This window comes from Pelodiscus sinensis, chromosome 19 (genome assembly GCF_049634645.1).
Source record: "Pelodiscus sinensis isolate JC-2024 chromosome 19, ASM4963464v1, whole genome shotgun sequence".
In the NCBI taxonomy this organism is placed as follows: Eukaryota; Metazoa; Chordata; order Testudines; family Trionychidae; genus Pelodiscus; species Pelodiscus sinensis.
The window spans coordinates 21,004,196-21,025,850 of NC_134729.1; the positions used below are offsets into that span (position 1 = coordinate 21,004,196).

The 21,655-nt window shown below is 43.6% G+C and overlaps 1 protein-coding gene across 8 annotated transcripts in view; it reads right to left on the minus strand.

Annotated features, from left to right (window-relative positions):
- Positions 1–21,655, minus strand: part of RANBP3 (RAN binding protein 3) — a 97,404-nt gene that overhangs the window by 26,655 nt on the left and 49,094 nt on the right. For 4 of the 8 annotated variants that reach the window (XM_075902971.1, XM_075902970.1, XM_075902973.1 and 1 more), the window contains 5 exons: positions 16,723–16,794; positions 12,179–12,244; positions 10,879–10,971; positions 9,750–9,859; positions 4,883–4,999 (listed from right to left, as the gene is read on the minus strand). In XM_075902971.1, the coding sequence (XP_075759086.1) occupies positions 4,883–4,999; positions 9,750–9,859; positions 10,879–10,971; positions 12,179–12,244; positions 16,723–16,794 (458 nt within the window). The remainder of the gene's footprint in view (positions 1–4,882; positions 5,000–9,749; positions 9,860–10,878; positions 10,972–12,178; positions 12,245–16,722; positions 16,795–21,655) is intronic. The other 4 variants (XM_075902977.1, XM_075902976.1, XM_075902972.1 and 1 more) reach the window with 1 other exon arrangement.

Below are 21,655 nucleotides of genomic sequence, written 5' to 3' on the forward strand. Positions count from 1 at the left end.
ATCTTCATGGTGCCATATATAGGGCCCTGCTGACCTACTGCTTCTTCAGCTCCTTGCTAGCGGACTCTGGCAGAGGGGTAGGCAGGTGGATCTTGGAATGGATATGAGCAGCACAATTCGAAGAACAATAGTTTAAAAAAAGGTGGGTAACCATTTTTTCTTCTTCAAGTGCTTGATTGTGCTGATTCAAATTTGGGGGACTCCCAAGCAGTTCCTAGGAGGAAGGATTAGAGTTCACTGCATCACAGATTGTAGAACCGCTCTACCAAATGTGGCACTGTCCAGAGCTTGCTATACAATCACATACTGTTCTGAAAAAGCATAGACTGAAGATCATGTTGTAGTTCTACAGATACCCTGGACTGAGAACTGCACCAGGAAAGCTTCCGAGAATGCCTGCACCTTTGTGAAGAGTGCTGTCAAGTGCAGGGGCAGGTATCTGGCAATTTGTAGCATGCTTGGATATAAGATGTGATCCAGGATGAGATTCCCTTCATTCTGTCTACTGCCATGAAAAGATGGCAGTTTTGTCCTTTCGATATAAAGCACACATCTGACATTGAGGGAATGGAGCTTTTGCTCTCAGCTCCTAGCATGCAGCTTTGGATAGAAGACTGAAAGGAAAATGTTCTGGATTTGAGTGGAATTGAGAGACACATTTGGAAAGAAAGCTGGTAAGGCTGAAGCTGGATCTTGTCCTTACAGAAGATTGCACGCGGAGGCTCAGATGTCCGGGCCTTATGGTCAGATACCCCCTAGGCTGAAGTTATAGCCACCAGTAACACTATTTTCCAGGAAAGGTAAAGTAATAAACATGTTGCTAGGAACTCAAATGGGGGCTCCATTAATCTTGATAGCACCAGATTTAGATCCCATGCAGATCCCATGGGCTTGAGAGTCTAACCTACCTAGTACTTTAAAATGTGGTATACTAGAGCCAATGGGGCCAGGCTGGTGCTATCAATATCAAAGAGGACCCTTCCCTTCTGACCTTCAGGAGAACTTTGTGGACAAATGGAATGGGTGGAAACACATAAAATACATCAGTGATGGGCAACTGAAAATAGTGATTGGGCCGCATGAGTGGCCCTCCATCTCAGTGGGCTACAGTGGTGGGCAACCTGCAGCCTACTGGTGTTCCACTTATGGTCCACACCCCCTCTCTGCTCCCTTTCCCCACAGCTCTCATGCACTGAGGCACTAGAGCTCCCTACTCTTCCCTTTCCCATCCCAGCACCTTCGGAGCCATGAATCCGCTCATTTGTGCTCCATCCCCACTCCTGCCCCTCACTCCCAGAACTTGAACAGCTGTGAACTGCTGATTTGTGGTATTCAAGCTCTGGAAGGGAAGAGGAGGAGCGGGGATGAAGCGTGAATCTAAAGATTCATGGTGCTCTGGAAGTGCTGAGAGGGAGGGGGAGGAAGTGCAGGGCTCCAATGCCCCAGTGCACAAAACGAGTAGGGAAAGAAAATGGGGGAAGGGCGCCACGGGCTCCAGGTTGCCCACTACTAGAACAGATGTAAGGAAGAATGCGTCTGTGATGGAGTCCAGGCTCTGATTCATGAAGTAGAAGATCTGCAGACACTCAGTGTTGTGTCTTGGTGTAAACAAGACTATGTGAACAATTCCCAACTGTTAAAAGGTGCTATTCATGCTGTCCAGGTGAATGGACTATTCGTGGTTATAGAAAGACCTGCTCATATGGTCTACCAACTTGTTCTGGGATCCCGGAAAGTAAGCTACCTCTATGGTGTACTGAGTGTATTATGCACAAGTCCCACAACTTGAGGGCTTCCTGGCACAGGGGAGAGGAGCATGCGCTACCTTGTTTGTCTACATAAACCATCACTGTTATATCATCCATCATGACCAATATGTGTTTTCCTTCTAGATGGGCTTGGAAGGTCTTTTCAGTGAGAAAGTAATTTGAATAAAGCCCCCTCCCTTTGTATTTTTCAGGGACCCATTCTGTGGCTCTGATTTTGAGAAGGTGTGAAACCTCCTGACGGAGCAGAGTCTCGTGAGAGGAGTCCCTGAAGAGGGAGGGAAGAGGGTGGGGAGGTTGGAGGAATTGCAGTGAAGGGGATAGAATAACTACGGCTGACAATTTCTAGGATCCACAGGTCTGTAGTGATTGCTGCCCACTGATCATAGAAGGGGGGCAAACGGTGATGAAATATATTGTGCTCACCTGGTACTGTAATTGGGGGGAGGTCAGGCAGACCCTTGACCAAATTTTCAAACTTGCTGCCCCAAGGCCTTGGTCACAGGAGAGTGGTTGGGGCTCTCTTTCGTTGGTTTCGAGGTCTGAAGCGGTTTTGCTCAAAGGGACAGTATTATTGTTGTCTAGTGAAGGTTATGTCCCTGTGCCTTTGATAGGCTGTGTAGTGCTTTCTTTGGTAAGGGGGAGCATACATCCCCAATGTGCAAAGGGTAGTATTCAAATCTTTGCTGGAATGTAAGTGCTTAATTGGTACCTACAGTGAACAATTTTGCTTTGTTGAATGGCAGGTCCTCTACTTTAGCCTGGAGGTCCTATGGTACTCCTGCTGCTTGCAGCCAAGATGAACGTCTCATCACCCCAGATGTCGCGGTGGACCTAGCCACAGTGTCTGCGGCATCCAGGGTCATTTGCAGCACTGTATGGGATATAGTGTGACCCTCCTTAATGATTGCCTTGAGGATAGGTCTTTTATCCTCTGCAAGATAGTGCATGAGTTCTCTTAATTTTGTGTAATTGTCAAAATCATGATTTGCAGGCAATGCTGTATAGTTAGCGATGCATAGCTGGAAGGTTGATGAAGAGTACGCTTTTCTCCAAACACAGTCAGGCATTGTGGTCCTTGTCCTGTGTATGTGTTTTGTGATGTGGGTTCTTGGACCTTTGATTGTCAGCATCAACCACTAAGGAGTTTGGTTGGGTGCAAGTAGAGAAAGTCCATACCTTTAGATGGCATGAAATACTTCCTATCAACCTTTTTATTGGTTGGAGGGGCCATGGCAGGCGTTTGCCAGACTTCATCAGCTGCCTGAAGGATTGCTTCATCTAAAGGCAGTGCAATTTTGGACTTTGCAGAAGGATGTAGATTCTCTAGGAGTTTGTGTTGTTTCTCTTGGACCTCTGATAAAACTACCTCCTGACTAATAGCCACCTTTTTAAACAGGTCCTGGAATTGCTTGATATCATCAGTGGGTGTTGGGTCATTTGGAATATCCGCTTCATCGGGAGCGGAGGATGAATTATCATTCGGTGCTGTATCAGATCGGTGGACGGTTGGGTCATCCTCAGTCTGTCCTTCCACTAGATCTGAGCCCTCAGATGGGGAAAGTGATGCATTTGAGTGCATGGAGGGTAGTGACCTTTGTGCAGGTATAGGCGGTGCAGTGGAGGTGTGTCGTGGTGCCCACTAATGATGGGGGACCATCAGCTGCGATGAGTGTCATAGTAATGCCAATCAGTGTGCCACGGAGGATGCTGGTAAAGTGGTGGTCTGTATGCCCCATAAGGTGCATGTGCCCTTTCTGGGGAAGAGTGTTGCGAGGAAATATGCTCCCTGTATCCCCATGGTAGGCACTGAATTACGATATGGACAGTGACCATGGTGAGCCCCTTGTTCATTGTGGGGATTGTGAACGGTGGTGTGGTGAAGGCTCAGGAGGGGACAGGGTCCTAGACCCCGTCATGTCCTGGTAGCACTTGTGTTTCGCGACCTGAGGAACAGTGATGGGATGCAGGCTTGTGACCCACTGCCGCGCTGGTCAGCACTTGAGCTGCTGGCATGGGTGTAGCCGTGACCCCAGGGGAACTCGAGTTAGTGTGGAGTACTAGGGGGCGCCTGGAGCTAGCCCTATTGATTTTCTGTGCCATAGGTGAATGTTGTGCCGTAGGTTGGCAATGTGTTAGGGATCTTGAGTGTGCCTGCGGTGACCCAGATTCCCTTAATGCTAGTGGTGCCTTTGGCACCACAGGGCCCTTGCTAGGTGCCCTTTTTGTGGTAGCTATTTTGAGGGCTGTTTCAAGTGCATCTTTGAGCCCGTTATAGAGGAGGCTTGAGAGTTTGCCATGCCTGAAGTGCCTGGCTCATCTCATTTGCTAATTCTTGAGGGGAGAGAACAGGCTGGTGAGGGTCTAGTTTCTGAATGTGTTCTCTAAGGAGAAGGGCTTGGATGTTTGCCCTGAGAAGTTGTGCTCTAGCCCTTGATAATTATGGGGGTCCAGGGCTCTATCCATAGACTTCAAGAGCACAGTGAGCTCCCTTTTTTCGCGAGCTCTGGTTCTGAGGTACGTGTGTCCCCCAAACAACGTATACATTCGCTGTGGGCATTCTCGGCATTTGCTGTATCTTTTCTCCATAGGAGAATCTGGCATGCCTCCGAGAAGTTATATGTAGCTGTACAAGCAGCTGAGACTGCTTGTGGGTCACCAGTTTGCTGCTGTGCCACAGTAAATGCTGGCGGCGGCAGCTTTTTTTTTCTTCTTCTTCTGTGTAAAAGGAAGGTAAGTCCTGAGTGCCTCAGGACTATCTAAGCTAGTAAGGTGTGGTTCTGCTTTGTCCGACAGAGCACGCTGAGGAGGAGAAAACTGAGCTCCATCTACGGCCAAGGATGCTGAAGAAGGAACTGAGGAGAAGCAGGCTGCACATGCTACTTCAAAGGCGGGAGCGCTGCTCACTGCTCACACACGCGCAGCCCACCCAATCACTGCTCTTGAAGTGTCCTATCTGTGGTGCCAGGACGAGCCTGACACCAACTATGGAGCATCCACAGGGACATCACTTGAAGAACCACCAGCTTTTTATTCTGGATGTTTTCACCTGATGTAGCTACTTTCATTGAAGTTCCACAGTCACATAATCTTTGTTTTTCTGATTAACTACATACCTTAACTCTGTCTCTTAAGTTTTGACCAAATACAAATGCTTGCTGTGCATTGTGCTCTGATTTCTCTCCATTTTCATCCTCTGAAGTATTAGACTCATTTTTCTGGCATTCTATTACCTAAAGACAAAAAAGGAGAAAAATTAGGTTTAGAAAAATTAAAATCAATTTGCTGAAATTTTTTTTAAAAAACAAGCTTTTTCATTTCCAATAATTTTCATTAATGCTATGAATTAGGAACATATCAGAGAATCATAGAAGATGAGGGTTTCAAGAGATCCTCTAGTTCAACTGCCTGCTCAAAGCACGACCACCCATAACTAAATCATTCCAGCCTGAACTTTGTCAAGCCAGGCCTTAAAAACCTCCAAGAACAGAGGTTCCATCACCTCCCTAGCTAACCCATTCCAGTGCTTCAGCACATTTTCTAGTGAAGTAGTGTCTTCTAATATCCAACCTAAAACTCCTATACTGCAACTTAAGATTATTGCTCCTTGTTCTGTCATCTGCTGCTACTGAGAATAGCCTGGCTACATCCTCTTTAGATCCCCCTTCAAGTACTTTAAGGATGCTCTCAAATGCCCCCCCTCCTCCCCTCCACACACACTTTTCTTCTGCAGACTAAATGAGCCCAGTTCCCTCAGCCTCTCCTCATAAGTCATATGCCCCAGCCCCCTAATAATTTGTTGCCCTCTGTTGGAGCTCTCCAATTTGTACACATCCTTTCTGTAGTAGGGAAACCAAAACTAGACACAATATTCCAGATGTGGCCTCACTAATGACAAATAGAGGCAAATAACTCTGCTCAGTCTGCTGGAAATACTCCTTCTAACATAGCTCAATATGCCATAAGCCTTCTGGGTGATAAGAGCACACTGTTGACTTATACCCAGCTTCTCATCTACTGTAATCCCCAGGTCCTTTTCTGCAGAACTGCTACATAAGCCAGTTGGTCCGTAGCCTGTAGCAGTGCCTGAGAAGTGCAGGACTCTGCTCTTCTTCTTGTTGAGCATCCGATTTCTTTTGTCCCACTCCTCCAATGTGTCTAGAACATACCCTCCAGCATATCTACCTCTCCCCCCAGTTTAATGTCATCTGTGAATTTTCTGAGCATGTAATCCATCCCATCATCCAGATCATTAATGAAGATACTGCACAAAACCGGCCCCAGGACCGACCCATGGGGCATTCTGCTCAATACCAGTTGCCAACTAGACATTGAGCCATTGAATACTACCCTTTGAGCCAACCATCTAGTGCAGTGGTCCCCAACCTTTATGGGCTCCCGGGCGCCCGGGGGCGGGGCCACTCACGCGCCGGGCGCCCGGGGGCCGCGTGTCCTGGGGCACGCCAGGGCCGCCCGAGCTCCTTGTGCCGTGGGCCTGGGGCTGGCGCCGCCGCCCGAGCTGCGTGCCTGGGACCGGCACCGGCGCCGCGCGCCCACATGTGCCCCGGGGCTGGGGCCGCCCAAGCGCCGCGCGCCTGGGGCCTGCGCTTCCAGTGCGCCGCGCACCGGGGGGGCGGGGCCAGCCCGGGTTGTCGACGGGCGCCTACAAATGCCCCGGCGGGCGCCATGGCGCCCGCGGGTACCGCGTTGGGGACCACTGATCTAGTGAGCTTTCTAGCCACATTATAGTCCATTCATCAAATAAGTTATTTAGTTTGCTGGCAAGAATACTGTGGGAGATCTTATCAAAAATCATGTTACATTAAGGTATTTCATATGCATCACTTTGCCCATATCCACAGAGCCAGTTATTTCATCATAGAAGGCAATTAAGTTGGCCAGGCATGACTTGCCCTTGGTGAATCCGTGCCAACTATTCCTGATCACCTCTCCTCCAAGGGTTTTTAGTTTTGCTACTCTGCAGCTAAGGTAATCAATCTGCCCCTCCCCTTTGCAAGTCCTGGGAATTTTAAATTCCATTTCCTGCTTACTGGCTCAGCATGGAGAGATCTCAAGGCATCTTCCCAGGTGATCATGGCTGGCTATGGGACCAAAAACTCTCCTGCTTGGACCACCAGAGCTGTTGGATCTGATCAGTGTATGGGGAAAAGTCTATTCAGTCCCAGCTGTTAGTGAACCATAGGAACTGGGAAAAGTATGAGGAAATTTCTCAAGGCTTGTGCAAAAAAGGCTATGATTGGCACACTTTGCAGCACAGAGCAAAAATAAAGCAGCTGAGGCAGGCTTATAAGGCGAGGGAGGCAAACAATAACTCCAGTGCTGCATGAAAGACCTGCTGTTTCTATAAGGAGCTGGATGCTATCTTCGGTAGTCATTCCACCTCCATCACCAAGAGCCCCATGAATACTTTGGTGGACAGAGAGGCAGCAGAAAGAGGATCTAACCTGGAGGATAAAGTAATTGATGAAGAGGTTGAGCTAGACAAGGATGTGGCGTTCCGAGAAGGGTTGCCCCATAGTTTCTGGCTGTCTGCCCTGTTGTCCACACCTGACGTGCAGTCAGTCTCAGAAGGTGCTCTCTGGGGAGCAGGAAGCAGGAGACAAGATGTAGGGTAAGTGGCTGTGGAGTGCCGACGTGGATACAGAGAATAGAAAAATGGACGACTGGCTGTATTTGTGAGAGCTGACATTGCCGTGCACAGCTAATCGGTATGACCAAGCAGAATGCTGATGCATACTGAGATCTCAGTGGAATCCTCCAGATAAATATTCTGGGAAGCTTCCTGGAGGTACTTGTTAACCCTCTGTTGCAGGTTCCATGGCACTGCAGCTTTGTGCCTTCCCCATTGTAGGGCACTTAGCCATTCTGCAAATGACACGTCCTGGGACCAAAGAGACACATAGATGAGCTCCATATGGAGCAGGGTGAAAGCCAAAGGCACATAAGAGGTGCACCCTGGTTGCCCGGCTTACCCTCAGCAGTGAGATGCCTGCTAGAATGATACTCACCTGTGGGAAAGTGTAGGATAGTTTTAGAATGAGTTCCCTGCAAAGCTGCTCCACATGCCCTGCAATGATTACATTCTTTTGTCTCTGTGCACAATCCCAGCCCCCCAAACCCAGCACTCACCATGCTTTGGGTGCTTGCAAAATACGTGCCTGACAATGGTCAGTGATATGTGGCAAAAGGTACTGCAATTAAATATTTGATTGCTGCGCTAGAATTAAACAAATCCCCCTTTTGTGTATTGTTCACAGCAACGGAGACCTTGAGGTTCACCGCATGCACTCCAGCAGAATGCCTCTGGCAGATAAGAAAGAGGTCAAGATGCAGCAAAAAAGTTACGTTAGGGAGGTTCTCCAGGAGAGAAAAAAGAACCAAACATTTGCTAGGGATGCAACTGAGTGGATGAGCAGACAGAGATGCTCAAGCTTCTAATCAAGCTGCAGAATGAGCCGATTCAGGGTTGACCTCCAATGCAGCACAGGCAAGATGCCTTGTCAAGCACCCCTCCTCTCTACACTGACACATTCCTTTTCATTTTATGAGTGTCCTCATGTTCCCTTTCACTCCACTCCATCTCTCAGCTCTGATGATGATTGCTGGACTTACAACTCAGTTGAAAGATTTCACAGAATCATAGAATACTAGAACTAGAAGGGACTTCACAGTAGGACCAAGCACCATCTAGTAATAAAATCTGATTTTATTACTATGCCCCTTTGAAAAGGGAGTTTCAGAGTTTGGCATCAGCTACCCAGCTGTCTAAACCCACAGCCCTGATCAGGTCTGGCCCATCACAATCCTCTGGGCTGCCAATGTCCCATGGCTGAATGAGACCCTGGAACAGACTCCTTGCCTACCGTGCCCCACATGCTGCTCAAAGTAGCCGGCTGCAGGGGCCAGCTTGTGTTTGTCTGCATGGCACGCATCCCATGGAGGGGGGCCTCTGTGCACTGCCCTCACCCACAGTCAGTTGTACACTGTGTGTGTTCTCTCTGCATGCTGCACTAGCTCTGGTCAGCTAACTTAGGGTATGTCTACACTACCCCCCTAGTTCAAACTAGGGGGGTAATGTAGTCATTCGGAGTTGCAAATGAAGCCCGGGATTTGAATTTCCCGGGCTTCATTTGCATGATGCCGGCTGGCGCCATTTTTAAATGCCGGCTAGTTCGAACTGCGTGCCGCGCGACTACACGTGGCACGAACTAGCTAGTTCGGATTAGGCTTCCTAATCCGAAGTAGCTGTACACCTCGTTCCTGAATTTTCCAATGGATCAAAATGCCTCTGGATTTAGATCTATCCTTCAAAGTGCTGGCAACTTCCATCTAGTTTTGTCTTATCTGCAAGACCTACACTGAGGTCATTAAAAACACCAGACCCAGAACATATTCCTGTGGAACTACATTTGAGACTTCCCTCATCTGACTCAATTTTCCTGGTTCTGATACACGTCACACACCTTAAATGCCATGGGAAAAGACATTCTCCTTTGCATTGTGTTAATTTTAGCATTTTCACTCATTGAGATTGTAAGGAGAGGGAAAATAGACTTTGGGCCCTCATACTACAAAGAGGCTTTATCTTCCATGCATCTGGGATCAGAATCAGTGAAGGGATCTGAAGGAAAAGTTAAGAGACCAAAATGGGCTCAGAGTACTTACAGATCCCAAAAGACAACAGTGGTAAAAGCTTAAACCTCGACATCGACCTCCTGTTCCAAGTCAATTGAGTTTTTGGTAGCAAAGTCCTCTGATTTGGCTCAGAAATACTTAGCCCCTCCATCTGAGTCAGATGCAGCTAAGGATCTTGTGATGGGGCATTTGCCACAAACTGGTTGAGAAAGTGGCCTGGGGAGGCCTGGCAGTAGGAAGTCAATCAGAGAGAGGCTGCAAGAAGCAGACCATCACCGCAGAGCAGGCACATATACTGCTGACCATCTAAATCACTGTCAAACTCACCTGGTCTTGAGTGTCAGAATTTTTCAGTGTTGTGTTATTTACTGATTCTGATGTGACTTCCACCATAGAGTCTGGTGGGATGTTTACACCATTGGTCCCACTGTTCGGAACTGTAATGAGAATGTTATATGCTGAAGATTTAGAAAGCCATTCAAAAGGATATTCAGCTTTCCAAATTAATATGGAAAATTGCAGTTGGAAAATTTCCAAGCCACTGGAACCTCTAAAAAGATTATATATATATATCTATATATATATATATATATATCTATATATAAAAATAAATAAAAAAAATTTGGTACCATTATAAAATGTATTTATAAAATTTTCACACTAAACATTTTCATATTTTAATCAGCCTATAATCTTCCTTAGCATTTTATACGATCAGTTTCATAATGAACTTATGAAGCAAGCTTATGACTCAAAAATTTTATGTCAATTATGTGTTACATCAGCATACTCCAGGGTCTGTCGCTATTAGGTATGTAAGATCCTGTTTAATCGGATCTTAAATGGATCTTAAACCAGTTAACCAATTAAAGGGCAAGAGCAGGAGGGGGGCCAGTCCAGCTGGCTGAAGCAGCCCCCCCTTGCCTGTCACTGGGCTGGAACACTCCCCCTGTCTTCCCAGCCACATGGCTACTCTAGCTGGAGCAGCCCCTGCTTGCGAAGTGGCTGGACCCACCACTGGAAGAGGCTGTGCTGGAGCATCCACTGCCCATGGTGGTGCCTGAGAGAGGTTGGCGCAGTCTCCTGCCCACAGCAGGAGGGGAGGTACTCCAGCTCCACTAGTTAACCTTAACCGATAACTGTTAAGGGTGAGGCTTACCGATTAACCGGTTAAACCTTCACATCTCTAGTGGCTATGAGACAAAAATCAGATTCATATGCCTGAGATGATACTTCAGATTCAAATGCCAAGATACATTTACTACACAAACACTGAATGACTCACTGTGAATTGTTTCTTATGTGACAGTTGTATGTCACCCTAACGATTTCCAGGTTCAGAGTTCCAGTCAGAGTTTCAGGCCTGTTACCATTTTGGTTTTCTTTCCCAACATCATTATGGGTACATGGTCAAAGTGCATAGCATATTATAGAGCAAGAGAGGAACGTGAATTACCCATTTGTGAAAAAGCCTTGGGCTGTGGTGCTTGCAAAACTGCAGGTCGAAGCACACTTCGTTGCTGTTCCTTAGGTTTCTGGCTTGGGAGACCTAAAAACGAAAGCAAACTTCTCTAGGACCCTCAAAAGTACATTAGCTGCAAAATTCAACATCTAGACTATCTTCCCCTTAAATGTTTCTGAGGCACCCTAAGACTGAAGTGACACAAAGCTAAAATTATATTGTATTTGTTCCCTGGAAAGACATTTCCTGTTTCGGCGGCGCCCCCCACCAAAAAAAAGTAATTTAGAAAGGATTAAGATCACTGTTTTGTTCCTAGTCTTTAAACAGTTTGCATTTGCCACTAAAAGCTACATTAAAAGAATACTGAAGGCAGAATAAAAGCCGGAAAATTCAATTAAAAGCCGAGTGCAGAGAACCTGCATTCCCAACTGTATTTAAAAGCAGTGCCTAGCTCCACACCCTAGGTCTCATCTTTCCCTTCGAATTCTTATAAGTTGTGGAGGGTGAAATACTTTTCACTCTCTGTAAACTGAAACTTACTGAAAACTCTAATATAGCACACTGTTCTATTTAAACCTGACTGGTTCTGGGAGTCAAAGTAAAGTTTTTCAAATACGGTATAACACCACAATAAGCTACAATTCTTCCATTCACTTTTGGACCGTAAAATAAAAAATTAGGAACCTCCTTCCATCATCCAACTGGATCAAATCCAGAAGTCTATGGAAACCCCTGATTAGTTAGGGTTTCTCCTCTGAAGACAAAAAAGGGAACACTTGGGCCCATTAAAATGTTATGAAAAAATTGTCACCTTTAGCATTAATATCTCACTTGAACTGAAAGTGTATCACTTTCCAACGTATCCAAAAAGATGTACTGAATTTGGATAGAGAGTAAGGAAACTGCTAGATATCTTGATTACCTCCATGCCTGCAAACATATCCACATTCTGATTTGCACAAATTGGCTTTTGAGCACTAGAAGCGAGCAAAACAAATCACGAGAAAACAGCAAGCTTTAGTAATATTTTACAAATTCCTGTTTGTACTGAGAACAAAACAGTTTAAGTTACAGATCGTGGCTTCCACTAACAGAGAAAGAAACTATTTTATTTCTTTACACTCCTACATCAATTGTAACAGCACTGTTTCTCCCATCACATATTTACATATACAAAACAATTTTTTTTAAACAAAAACTAGAATCCTTCCAATTTGGAAGAGTAGTTCAAAGAAATCCCTGACTAAGACAAGGTCCTTATTTAATTTGCTTTTCCTCGGCCTCAGAAACCTACCTGCACTGGGTGCCTGGCCATGGATAAGTGTTGGTGGTTTCAGACGGAATCCACTGCTCTTTTCCTCTAGAAGTACAATACAAAATGTAAGAATTTAGATTCCTAGAGGCATGTAGCCAAAATATGGGACTGAGCAGAATGCAAAGAACTGAGCACTCTGAGTGGAAAATGGAGAAGGTACTTTCACACACAAGCCAAAGAGAGCTCACACTTTTCTAAATGAAATATCAACCAGCAGCAGAAATGCCTAATATAAAAAAATGCTGCGAAATGGAATTTTCTTCAAATTGGGGAATGATATTTTGTTTTCCTCAACAACACACACAATCTTTGCTTGGACAGTAAAAATTAAATGAAAAGGGACAAACTAGGAGTTGTTGCCAGATATAAATTTAACATTTTATTGTTTTCAGGAAGATACCACACAATGAAAAATCTGATTAAGTAAAATAATAATTGTACTATCAAATAATTTTTCATTGACCTAATGCAGCATATATGAGGACTTAAGTCACCTTAATTACGTTGCTCAGGAGCTGTGGATTTTTCCCATAGTTAAACCAATCTAGTTTTCTGGTGTAGACCAGTCTTCATTTGTTGTGTGGTCCAAGAAAGCACTGCTCAGAGCCCATTTTCTCCCAATATAGCACAAAGTTTACTCATTTTCACAGCGAACAGAAACATACATCCCCACTTATAATATATTCAAATGCGACATGCTTTCCTGTTACAGAAGACCTACTCTTAGTCATGTTCCCAGCCCAGAAGCAATTAAACTTGTAGAAGTAGCCTGTATAGGACATTTTGCTGTGAACAGTCTTTGGTTTCTGCAGCCCCACTTTGGTGATATACAATTTGCTAAAACACTATTACACGAGGAAAAAGATCCTTCTGAAAGGCTGAAAAATTGAACTAGAAAATGAACAACAAAGTAAACCAATGAGTATTACAAGCAGAAAAGACTAACAAATTTGCAATACTATGAAGGCAATTGCTGCTATGGGATGGAAGGAAATATATATGTCGAATCAGATTCTACAAAACACATAGTTTTCTATTTATAAATTATGGCATCAAGAGGTATCTACATTCAAATAAAGGCAATCAAGTTTCATATTTTAGGGCATAAATTAATTGTTCTCATCTTCACTGACCTAGAACACTGCACAATAGATTAAGAGTTATATTGGGGGATTACTTAAATCAATTACCACATGCATTAACGAGGGGTCTTCAAGATGTGTGTCCCTGTAACTGGGCCACTGTAGGTGTCAATGCACACCTGCGCTCATAGTCGGAAATTTATAGTAGCAATGTCTGGTCGAGCCCCGTATGCAAAGTCCCTGTCTTGTGGCACTTCAGAGGATTAACTAGCACTGGCCAATCAACGCCCACTCAATCCCTGTACTGCAATCTGACAGAAAAAAGCAGAGAGGAGGATGGAGAATAGTGGACCACCTATAAGGACACACACCTCAAAGACCCTCTGTTTCTGCACAAGGAGAGTAACTTTCTCCTTTTTGAGTGGTGTTTCTGCGGATGTTCCTATTTAGGTGACTTCAGAGGTGTTGCCCTCTGACGGAAGGAGGTGGCTTTGGAGTTGAAGTTGCAACAGATGAAAATACCAAATGACCAAACAGGGTATCAAAAGATGTGTTTGTTGTAACACGTAATGCTGTGTAAACGTGTGGGGGTGAGGCCCAGGTGACAGTCCTACAGATTTCTCCAATGGGAACATTCAGAAATGCTATCGGGGCTGATAGGCTCCCAATAGAATGTATATTGATCCCCATCGGCAGCTGTTGACTATAGAAGATTAGGTTTGGAAGAGAACTCAGGAGGTCATCTAGTTGAACTCCCTGCTCAAAGCAGGCTCAATCCCAATCCATGCTGGATATAACAGAGTTTGGTCCTGCAGACTCACAGGCCCCTAGCGCACAGTGGAGCAAGCACCCAAGAGGATTCCATACTTAGTCCAAGCATCCAGCAGTGAGGAGACCAAAAGGATTTGAGCAAGCTGTCAGAGTCTGTAAAAGAACAACCTGAACCACTGGTCAGAACCAATGATATACTCAGGCCAAAGTCAGAACCAGAGTTCAAAGCCACGCCAACAGTCAGATTTAGAGCCATGCCAAGAATTGAATCAGAAATGGAATAAGTAGTAACACCTAGGGTCAAAGAAGTAGTCAACAGCATGGGCTAGCGTAAGGAAACAAGAACTAGGATCAAAGCATGGTGGCAAGGGTGGAGAACTAGGCATGGTAAAAACAACAAGGAGCAAGGCAAAGTAGCAGGAGCCAGAAACTAGGAGTAGGAGCCAAGCAAAGAGGTAGGGACTTGTCCATAGAGCTATAGGAAGCAACAGATCTTGTGACTCACTGCTCAAACAAGTGATGGGAGGAACAGAAAGCTTTATATCCACTGATGTTGAATTAGCAGTCTGCTGCTAGTCAGCAGGAGAAACATCTGTGGTGAGGCACAGTGCATAAAGCTCCAACTAGATAACACCATAGGCCTGGATTCCAGACCCACAAGTACCTGACTACGGAGATGGCAACAGCCCTTGCTGGTCACCACAAAGAGAATTGTTAAAAGATTAACTGAAAGAGAAATTGTTCTTCTCAAATGGAGGAGTATAAAAATGCATGCGTTTTGAGGGGAAGAAGTGCAAAAAGATGGCTGGGGAAAGGAAACATAGATTTTTTCCAATGATCAATTTGTTGTGATTTTGTACTTCACCATTCTGCAAATTGTGTATGACAAATTGTGTACAACAGAAACAGTAAAATAGCAATAAGGCTAAGGAGGTAGCAGGTATTATGGAGGCTATAGAAATCACCCTATGCTTTTGCGTTGGGTACCAGCACTCAGAAATTTCATTCTGCCCATTATTAATATGGGCAGATTTGGGAGCTGAATTAAGATTCAATTTTGTACTTAAAACAGGGATTCAACTTCTCTGTTACTAATGAAGAATACGATTCTCTTTACAATTTACTGTGAATACAGAATAAGTTTACTAAGAAATTTGTAAGTAAATTTGTGAAATCAAAATTAATTATTTGAAAATGGGTTCTTTAAGAAAATTAGCACCTAAGGTCTTTTTTCTCATCTCAAATGGTTTCAGTAACAGATGTAATACTACTGTATCTCTTCAAATTACTTAATAGTTAAAATTCACTGAAATCTTCTGTAGAGACTACATCTAAAGACTGTCCTGTAGGGACACCATGAAGATGAAAGACAAAATCTAATTTAACATCATTTATATCTAATCTAGGACCCTGAATACTTAAAAATGTATAATTTTATGTTAATTTTAATTTATAATTGAATGGTTACTGAATGGTGTTATTAAAGGACAAAGTTAAGAATTTACATTAAAATGTTTTCTTGCAAATACAGTGAAACCTTTGTTATCCGGCACTTTCTTAACCAGAAAACTTTGTTAACTGGCATTGTCCTGTCACATCTTCAGGCGCAAAGGCCTGGCTTGGTTTACCATGACTGGCTTAACAATTTTTTATTTAAGTACTAATCATCTTTAACTCAAAATAGAAATGTAGTGTGAGGCAGTTGGTCTTACAAAACTATCAATATTAAAAAATTGAGTTTTACTATTGTCCATTGGTTTTTCCTAGGTTGATGGAAACCCTCAGATAACCAGAATTTTTAGATAACCGGAATACCCTAATCCCTGAGCATGCCGGATAACACAGGTTTTACTGTATAAGAGTAAGTCAATTACCTGAATTTATAGATCTTAATTTAGGAACAAATACAATCTTTAGTCAAAATTACTGATCTGTAATCAAAATCTTAACTCTATCTTAATGTAGTGTTTGTCTGAGAGTCTTCATTGGGAGTTAAATGGAATGGCACTGGACCACAAAGACTGTTTAGTGCATGTGTACAGGCTTCTACTCTACAGCTGGGGAAGTGCTAAAGACAGCATATGCTGTAAATTACTGCAGGAGTGGGCAAAGTTCCATGTTCCAAAGAGAGGAAAGAAATGGGGCTGTGGGAACAGTCTGATAAATTGAAAAGAAAGAAGTAAAATTAAAACCAACTCCTAAAGACATTTTTAAAAGTCACATGATACAGCTACATTAAATTTTCTTTTCAATAATGAAATGTTTATGTGATTTGTGGATTAGATTTGTGACCATACACACCCAACATGACAAGAGGCTATTATGCTAGTAAGGAACAGTTATAAAACCTGGATCATACCACCTTTCATTGTGCAAAACAATGATGCACTGGGAAAATTACATTCCACTTCACCTGAAGTTCAGATAGATTGCAAAGTGGGAACTGTACCTAAACAATCAGTTTATATCTGCAAATTGCAAGGCCTAAAAGACAAGCCACCTCGAATGACTAAAAAGAACAATCTACTCATGAGTGGACATGAGCTTTAGCAGCTAATTTACGTTCTTTCAGCTAAGGGCATAATTTTAAAATGTTAACTAGCTTGCTCTGGATCACCAGCACAAACCATAACAGCTTGCTGAAAAAGGCAAAGAGATTAGAAAGCTCACCTGGTTCTGAATCAGAATTTCCTGCAGAAGGTTCACAGAAGCTTGACGGCATAAAGACATTGTTCTTTGTTACTGTAGTCAAGAAAAAAGTTACTAAGAAAAAAGTCACACAGGCACAAGAGAGTATCCCTCATTGAAAGTCCCTCCCTTCAATATAATAATGGGTCAGCTGATATGGAACTCAAATAAAAAAAATAAACAAGGTAACACATAATTCATGCCAATCAACGGAAATTTAATGGAAAACAGAGCCTAACAATATTCTTCATACTGTTAAAAGATTTGGTTGATAAAGGCAATAGTGATGATGTATATAGTTAGATTTCTATAAAGGCATTTGACTTCATACTGCATGACATTTTGATTAAAAAAAAACTAGAACAACATAAAACTAACAGGGCACACATTAAACATTAAGAAATTGGCTTAAGAGGGTGCATTTCTAGTGGGGTCCTGATCAGTTCTTGGGCCTACACTGTTTAATATTTTTATCAAATAAAAAGAAAAAAGACCTGGCAGAAAATACAAAATCATCACTGATACAGTTTGCAGATGACACAAAGATTGGGTGTATGGTAAACAATGAAGAGGACAGGTAACTGATTGAGTGTGATCTGGATCACTTGGGCTACTGGGCACAAGCAATTAATATGTGTTTTAATACAGCTATATTTCAATGTATACACCAAGGAACAAAGAATGTAGACCATACTCACAAGATGAGGGCCTCAATCCTGGGAAGCAGTGACTCTGAAAAAGATTTGGGGGTCATGGTAGATAACCAGCTGAACAGGAGCTCCCAGTCCAACACTGTGGCCAAAATGGCTAATGCAGTCCTTGGATGTATAAATGGGAATCTCAAGCAGAAGCAGAGAGGTTATTTTACCTCTCTATTTGCTCTAGTGTGATTTCTGCTGGAATACCATATCCAGTTCTGTGGTCCACAATTTAAGAAGGATGTTAATAAATTGGAGGAGGTTCAGAGAAGAGTCACAAGAATGATGAAAAGATTTTACAGTGATAAGACTCCGGGACCTCAATCTATTTGGTTTAATAAGGAGAAGGCAAAGAGGAGACTTGATTTCAAACTACAAGTACCTACATGGGGAACAAATAATGGGCTCTTCGATCTAGCAGAGATCTAACAAGAGGTCTAAAAAGAGGTCTAAAAAAGAAGATCTAACAAGAGCCAATGGCAGGAATTGAAAGCTATGCAAATTTCAACTGGAAAGAAGGTTTATACTTAATGGAAATAATTAGCCACGTGAACAATTTACTGATGGTGTAACTTTTAAGTCAAGATGGGAGTTTTTTTCTAAAGATATGGTCCTATTTCAAACAAAAATTACTTAGACATTTTGTGGTCTGTGTTCTGGGAGGTCACAGTTGATTGATCATAATAGTCACTTCCAACCTTAAAAACTATTAATACATCAACATGTGAATTTCAAACTGGAAAATATTACAAATCAAGCACTCAAAAATTAGGAAATGCCAAAGAATAGAAGATATGCCACATACAGGATTTTCTCTGTTGAGTCCTACCTAGACTAGAATTGGAAGGCGTGTGTTTGAACCAACACTTCTGAAAGGCAGTGAATACTTGAACACATGTTATACTGTTCAAGTTGATGTTTAGGCTCTTTTTTAGGCTTTAACTCTACCAAACTGTAAAATGCAGCATGCCTTATCTAGACTGCTTTTCAAAATTGTTAGCACATTGTAGCAAAAACACTTTAGCATCATACCTTTTATTCTAATCTAGACAAAGCCTTGGCAAGTAGGTGGATCAAGAGATCTCTTAATCACGTCTATGTAAAAAATGCATACAGATACACCAATTGAAAAGCAATCCTTAAGATTATCCCCACAGGGCATTGTTAGTGTCAAGCTTCTCCAATCTAGGACATTTTGAAAGGAACAAAAACAGATGATGGAAGAAAATAATTCCTCTCAAATGAATGGCAACCATCATTGTACTGACAGTCTGATAGGGAATGCATCCTAGAAATTGAGGCCAAGCTGATGTAGCTTGAAGATCACACACAAAAGCATGCTGATAGTTATCTTCGTGCCTGAGGCAGCACAGACTTGATCATGGTCAAAAGATTTTCTACCACGGTTCAAGCAACAAGTGGGCCCTAGGACTAAGAAGAGTCCTCCAGTACCACACATAAAGGCTCATGCCATGGAGAGATGCAATTAGACATCTATGAAAGGAGAGATTACATACTTCTACAATAACTGGAGTTCTTAGAAATGTTTATCCCTGTGGGTGCTCCATTCCAGATGTATGTGCACCCATGTACTTTAAATCACAGGTTTTTGGCCTCCACCTACTGTACCCTATACATTCTAATGCTTTGATCTGAGGACACATAGGGGAAGATGAAAATGATGCCACTCCACTTTTCTTCTCAAACCACAAAATCCAGCCAGAAGCAAGGACTCTGAAGAAGAGGGTAAGGAGGGCAGGTCAACCATAAGAATACACACCTCAAAGAACTCTAATTACCATAAATGTAAGTAACCTATTCTCCTTTGTTTCTATGGGTGCAGTTGTGATAATTGGGCCAACTCTGAGCACACATGTGAAAAGTGCAAGTTCCATTTCGGGGTCCTCAAAAAGAAAAACTTTGCAGGGAACGGAGAAGGAAAGCTGGCTACCCTGACACTGAGTGTCAGAAAGGGATGGAAGGCACTTCATCATCTTGGCTGCCATTCCCACCGCATCCTGGAACCCAGCCTGATCACCGTGCTTTCATCATCTTTATCCTAAGAGATGTCTTAATCAGACAAAGTCATCTCAACAGGGGCAGGAGATAGGCAGTATCAAATGGAAAAGGTAGCGGAAATTTACACAGAGATCTCCAAGTCCCAGGAGGGATCACCACGTTTCTAACATGTGTGAGGCAAGGGCTAGAGGCACCATTCCCAGAAGTCAGTCATGAGAGGGTACAAGATTACCAGCAAATGATCCCTCCTGGTGCCTCTTAGTAGAGGGGAATCAAGTTTTTCAGACACTTGAAAGTCCTCTTACAGGAGGAATCTGGTTAGTCCTGGCAAAGCAGGGCACTGAGTGGCAGGCTGCAATTCAGCCAAAAATACCAGGGATGGTAAGGCTGGGCAATCTATATGTTTCTTATGCCCAGAGCCTATAGAAATGGTTTTCAATGTTTTTTAAGGTGTCAGGGTATCTCTGAAGCTGTCTCCAGGTCTCTGCTTGTTGGAACTGGAGACACAGAAGTTAATAGGGAACCCTGAGGCCAATGTTCCAGGGGGTGGGCAATAAAAAGAGGGTACTCGGACCCTGAAGTGGTAGCAGGTCTCAAGGATTATTCCACAAGGAGTAACTTGAGCCTGCTTCTTTCAGCTTCCTAGATCTGCTCTTAAAAGCCAGTGTCAATATGGAATACAAGACTCTCAGAGATAGCAGAGGCAGCTGGAATGTCTGTTGCTGAGAGGAAAAGACTTACAACAGGTCTGGCAGGGTTTGAAGCCTGGGGTTTTGAAAATATCAATCCTACCCACTTCCCACAAAAATCCCTGGACCCTTAAAAGCATCACCGAAGCCCCATATAGCCACTCCCAGTGGTATTGAAGGGATGGCTGAAGGAGGCTAACCCCCAACCCCACCCCCCCTTCTGGGAAGGGGGGGAGGGAAGTCTGTCAGGTGAAGTCTGTCCACAGCCTGCATTTTGATCACAATACAAGGACAGATGACACAGGTATCGACGCCAAAAATGTCTGATCAAAAATACATAGGCGTGCACAGAGCTGGAAGGGAGCACCATAAGGACAATTGCTTAAAAACCACACACACCCAAAAGAGTCAACTGTCTCAAAGTCAAAACTTAGCTTTGTCTCTTTGGAAGTAATTTAAGCTAAAACAAATAAAAGCACTCCACATCCACAAACAGTGTGTGCACACAGGAGGTTGTGTTATACCAACAAAACTAGTGCTAGAATTATACTGATATAGTTGTACAGTAAACTTCCCAGTGTACACAATGCTTAAGGGAAGCATTCATGAATATTTAAATGAACCACCTTATCTTAACAAGCAATTGACACCAGATTGGTCCTCATGAAGTCCTCATGTTTGCCTCCTGAAAGCTATGAAATCAATACTTCCCAGAGAATAACTGCCCATATAAGTCCTAAGCTTATTAGACACTCAAAGCAGATTCACAAAGCATGCTATCATCAGCTAAATCTTCCCACTCTACCTCACCAGCCATGCGATATTTCAAGTCTTGGACCCTGTCACCTGGGAGCAGGCTTTTTGATGCGACTGAAAGCAAGACCTCGGCTCTGTAAAAAACAGATTGGGTCTAAATCCCTATTAGGATTAGCATGCGGCTGCTGGAATCACGTAGCTGAGTTAAGGATGTTAAAATGCAGTTAACTGACTAGTCGATAGTCGATAAGACTTCCCAGCTGATCCCAGGTTCCAGGGAAATGCTGCAGGGAGCCCAGAGTCAGCTGAGAATCCCAGCTGACCCTAGGCTCCAGGAATGCCACTTTGAATTACCACAGAGGTGGCACCAGGGAGGAGGGGTGGGGCGGGGATATTGACTAGTCAACATTAATATCCAATAAGCAAATTGCAGGCCAGGCATGACTTTGTGAATTGATGTTTCATGTCCCCAGGCACAACTGTGGATCATAGAATCATAGAACACTAGAACTGGAAGGGACCTTGAGAGATCATCCAGTCCACTCCTCTGCCCTCATGGGGGGCATGTCAATCTCCCATCCTCAAATGCACTTCCATGTATCAGGTATTGTAATGAAGGGCATCAGCAGAAAGGTGCTCAAATAACAGCAAGATTGAACCTAATCTTACCTCCATGGGACTTCAAATCTGAGTCAGCAAAATAATTCTTCTGTCTCCCACCACACTTACTTCTCTTTGAAACATTGGAGACTA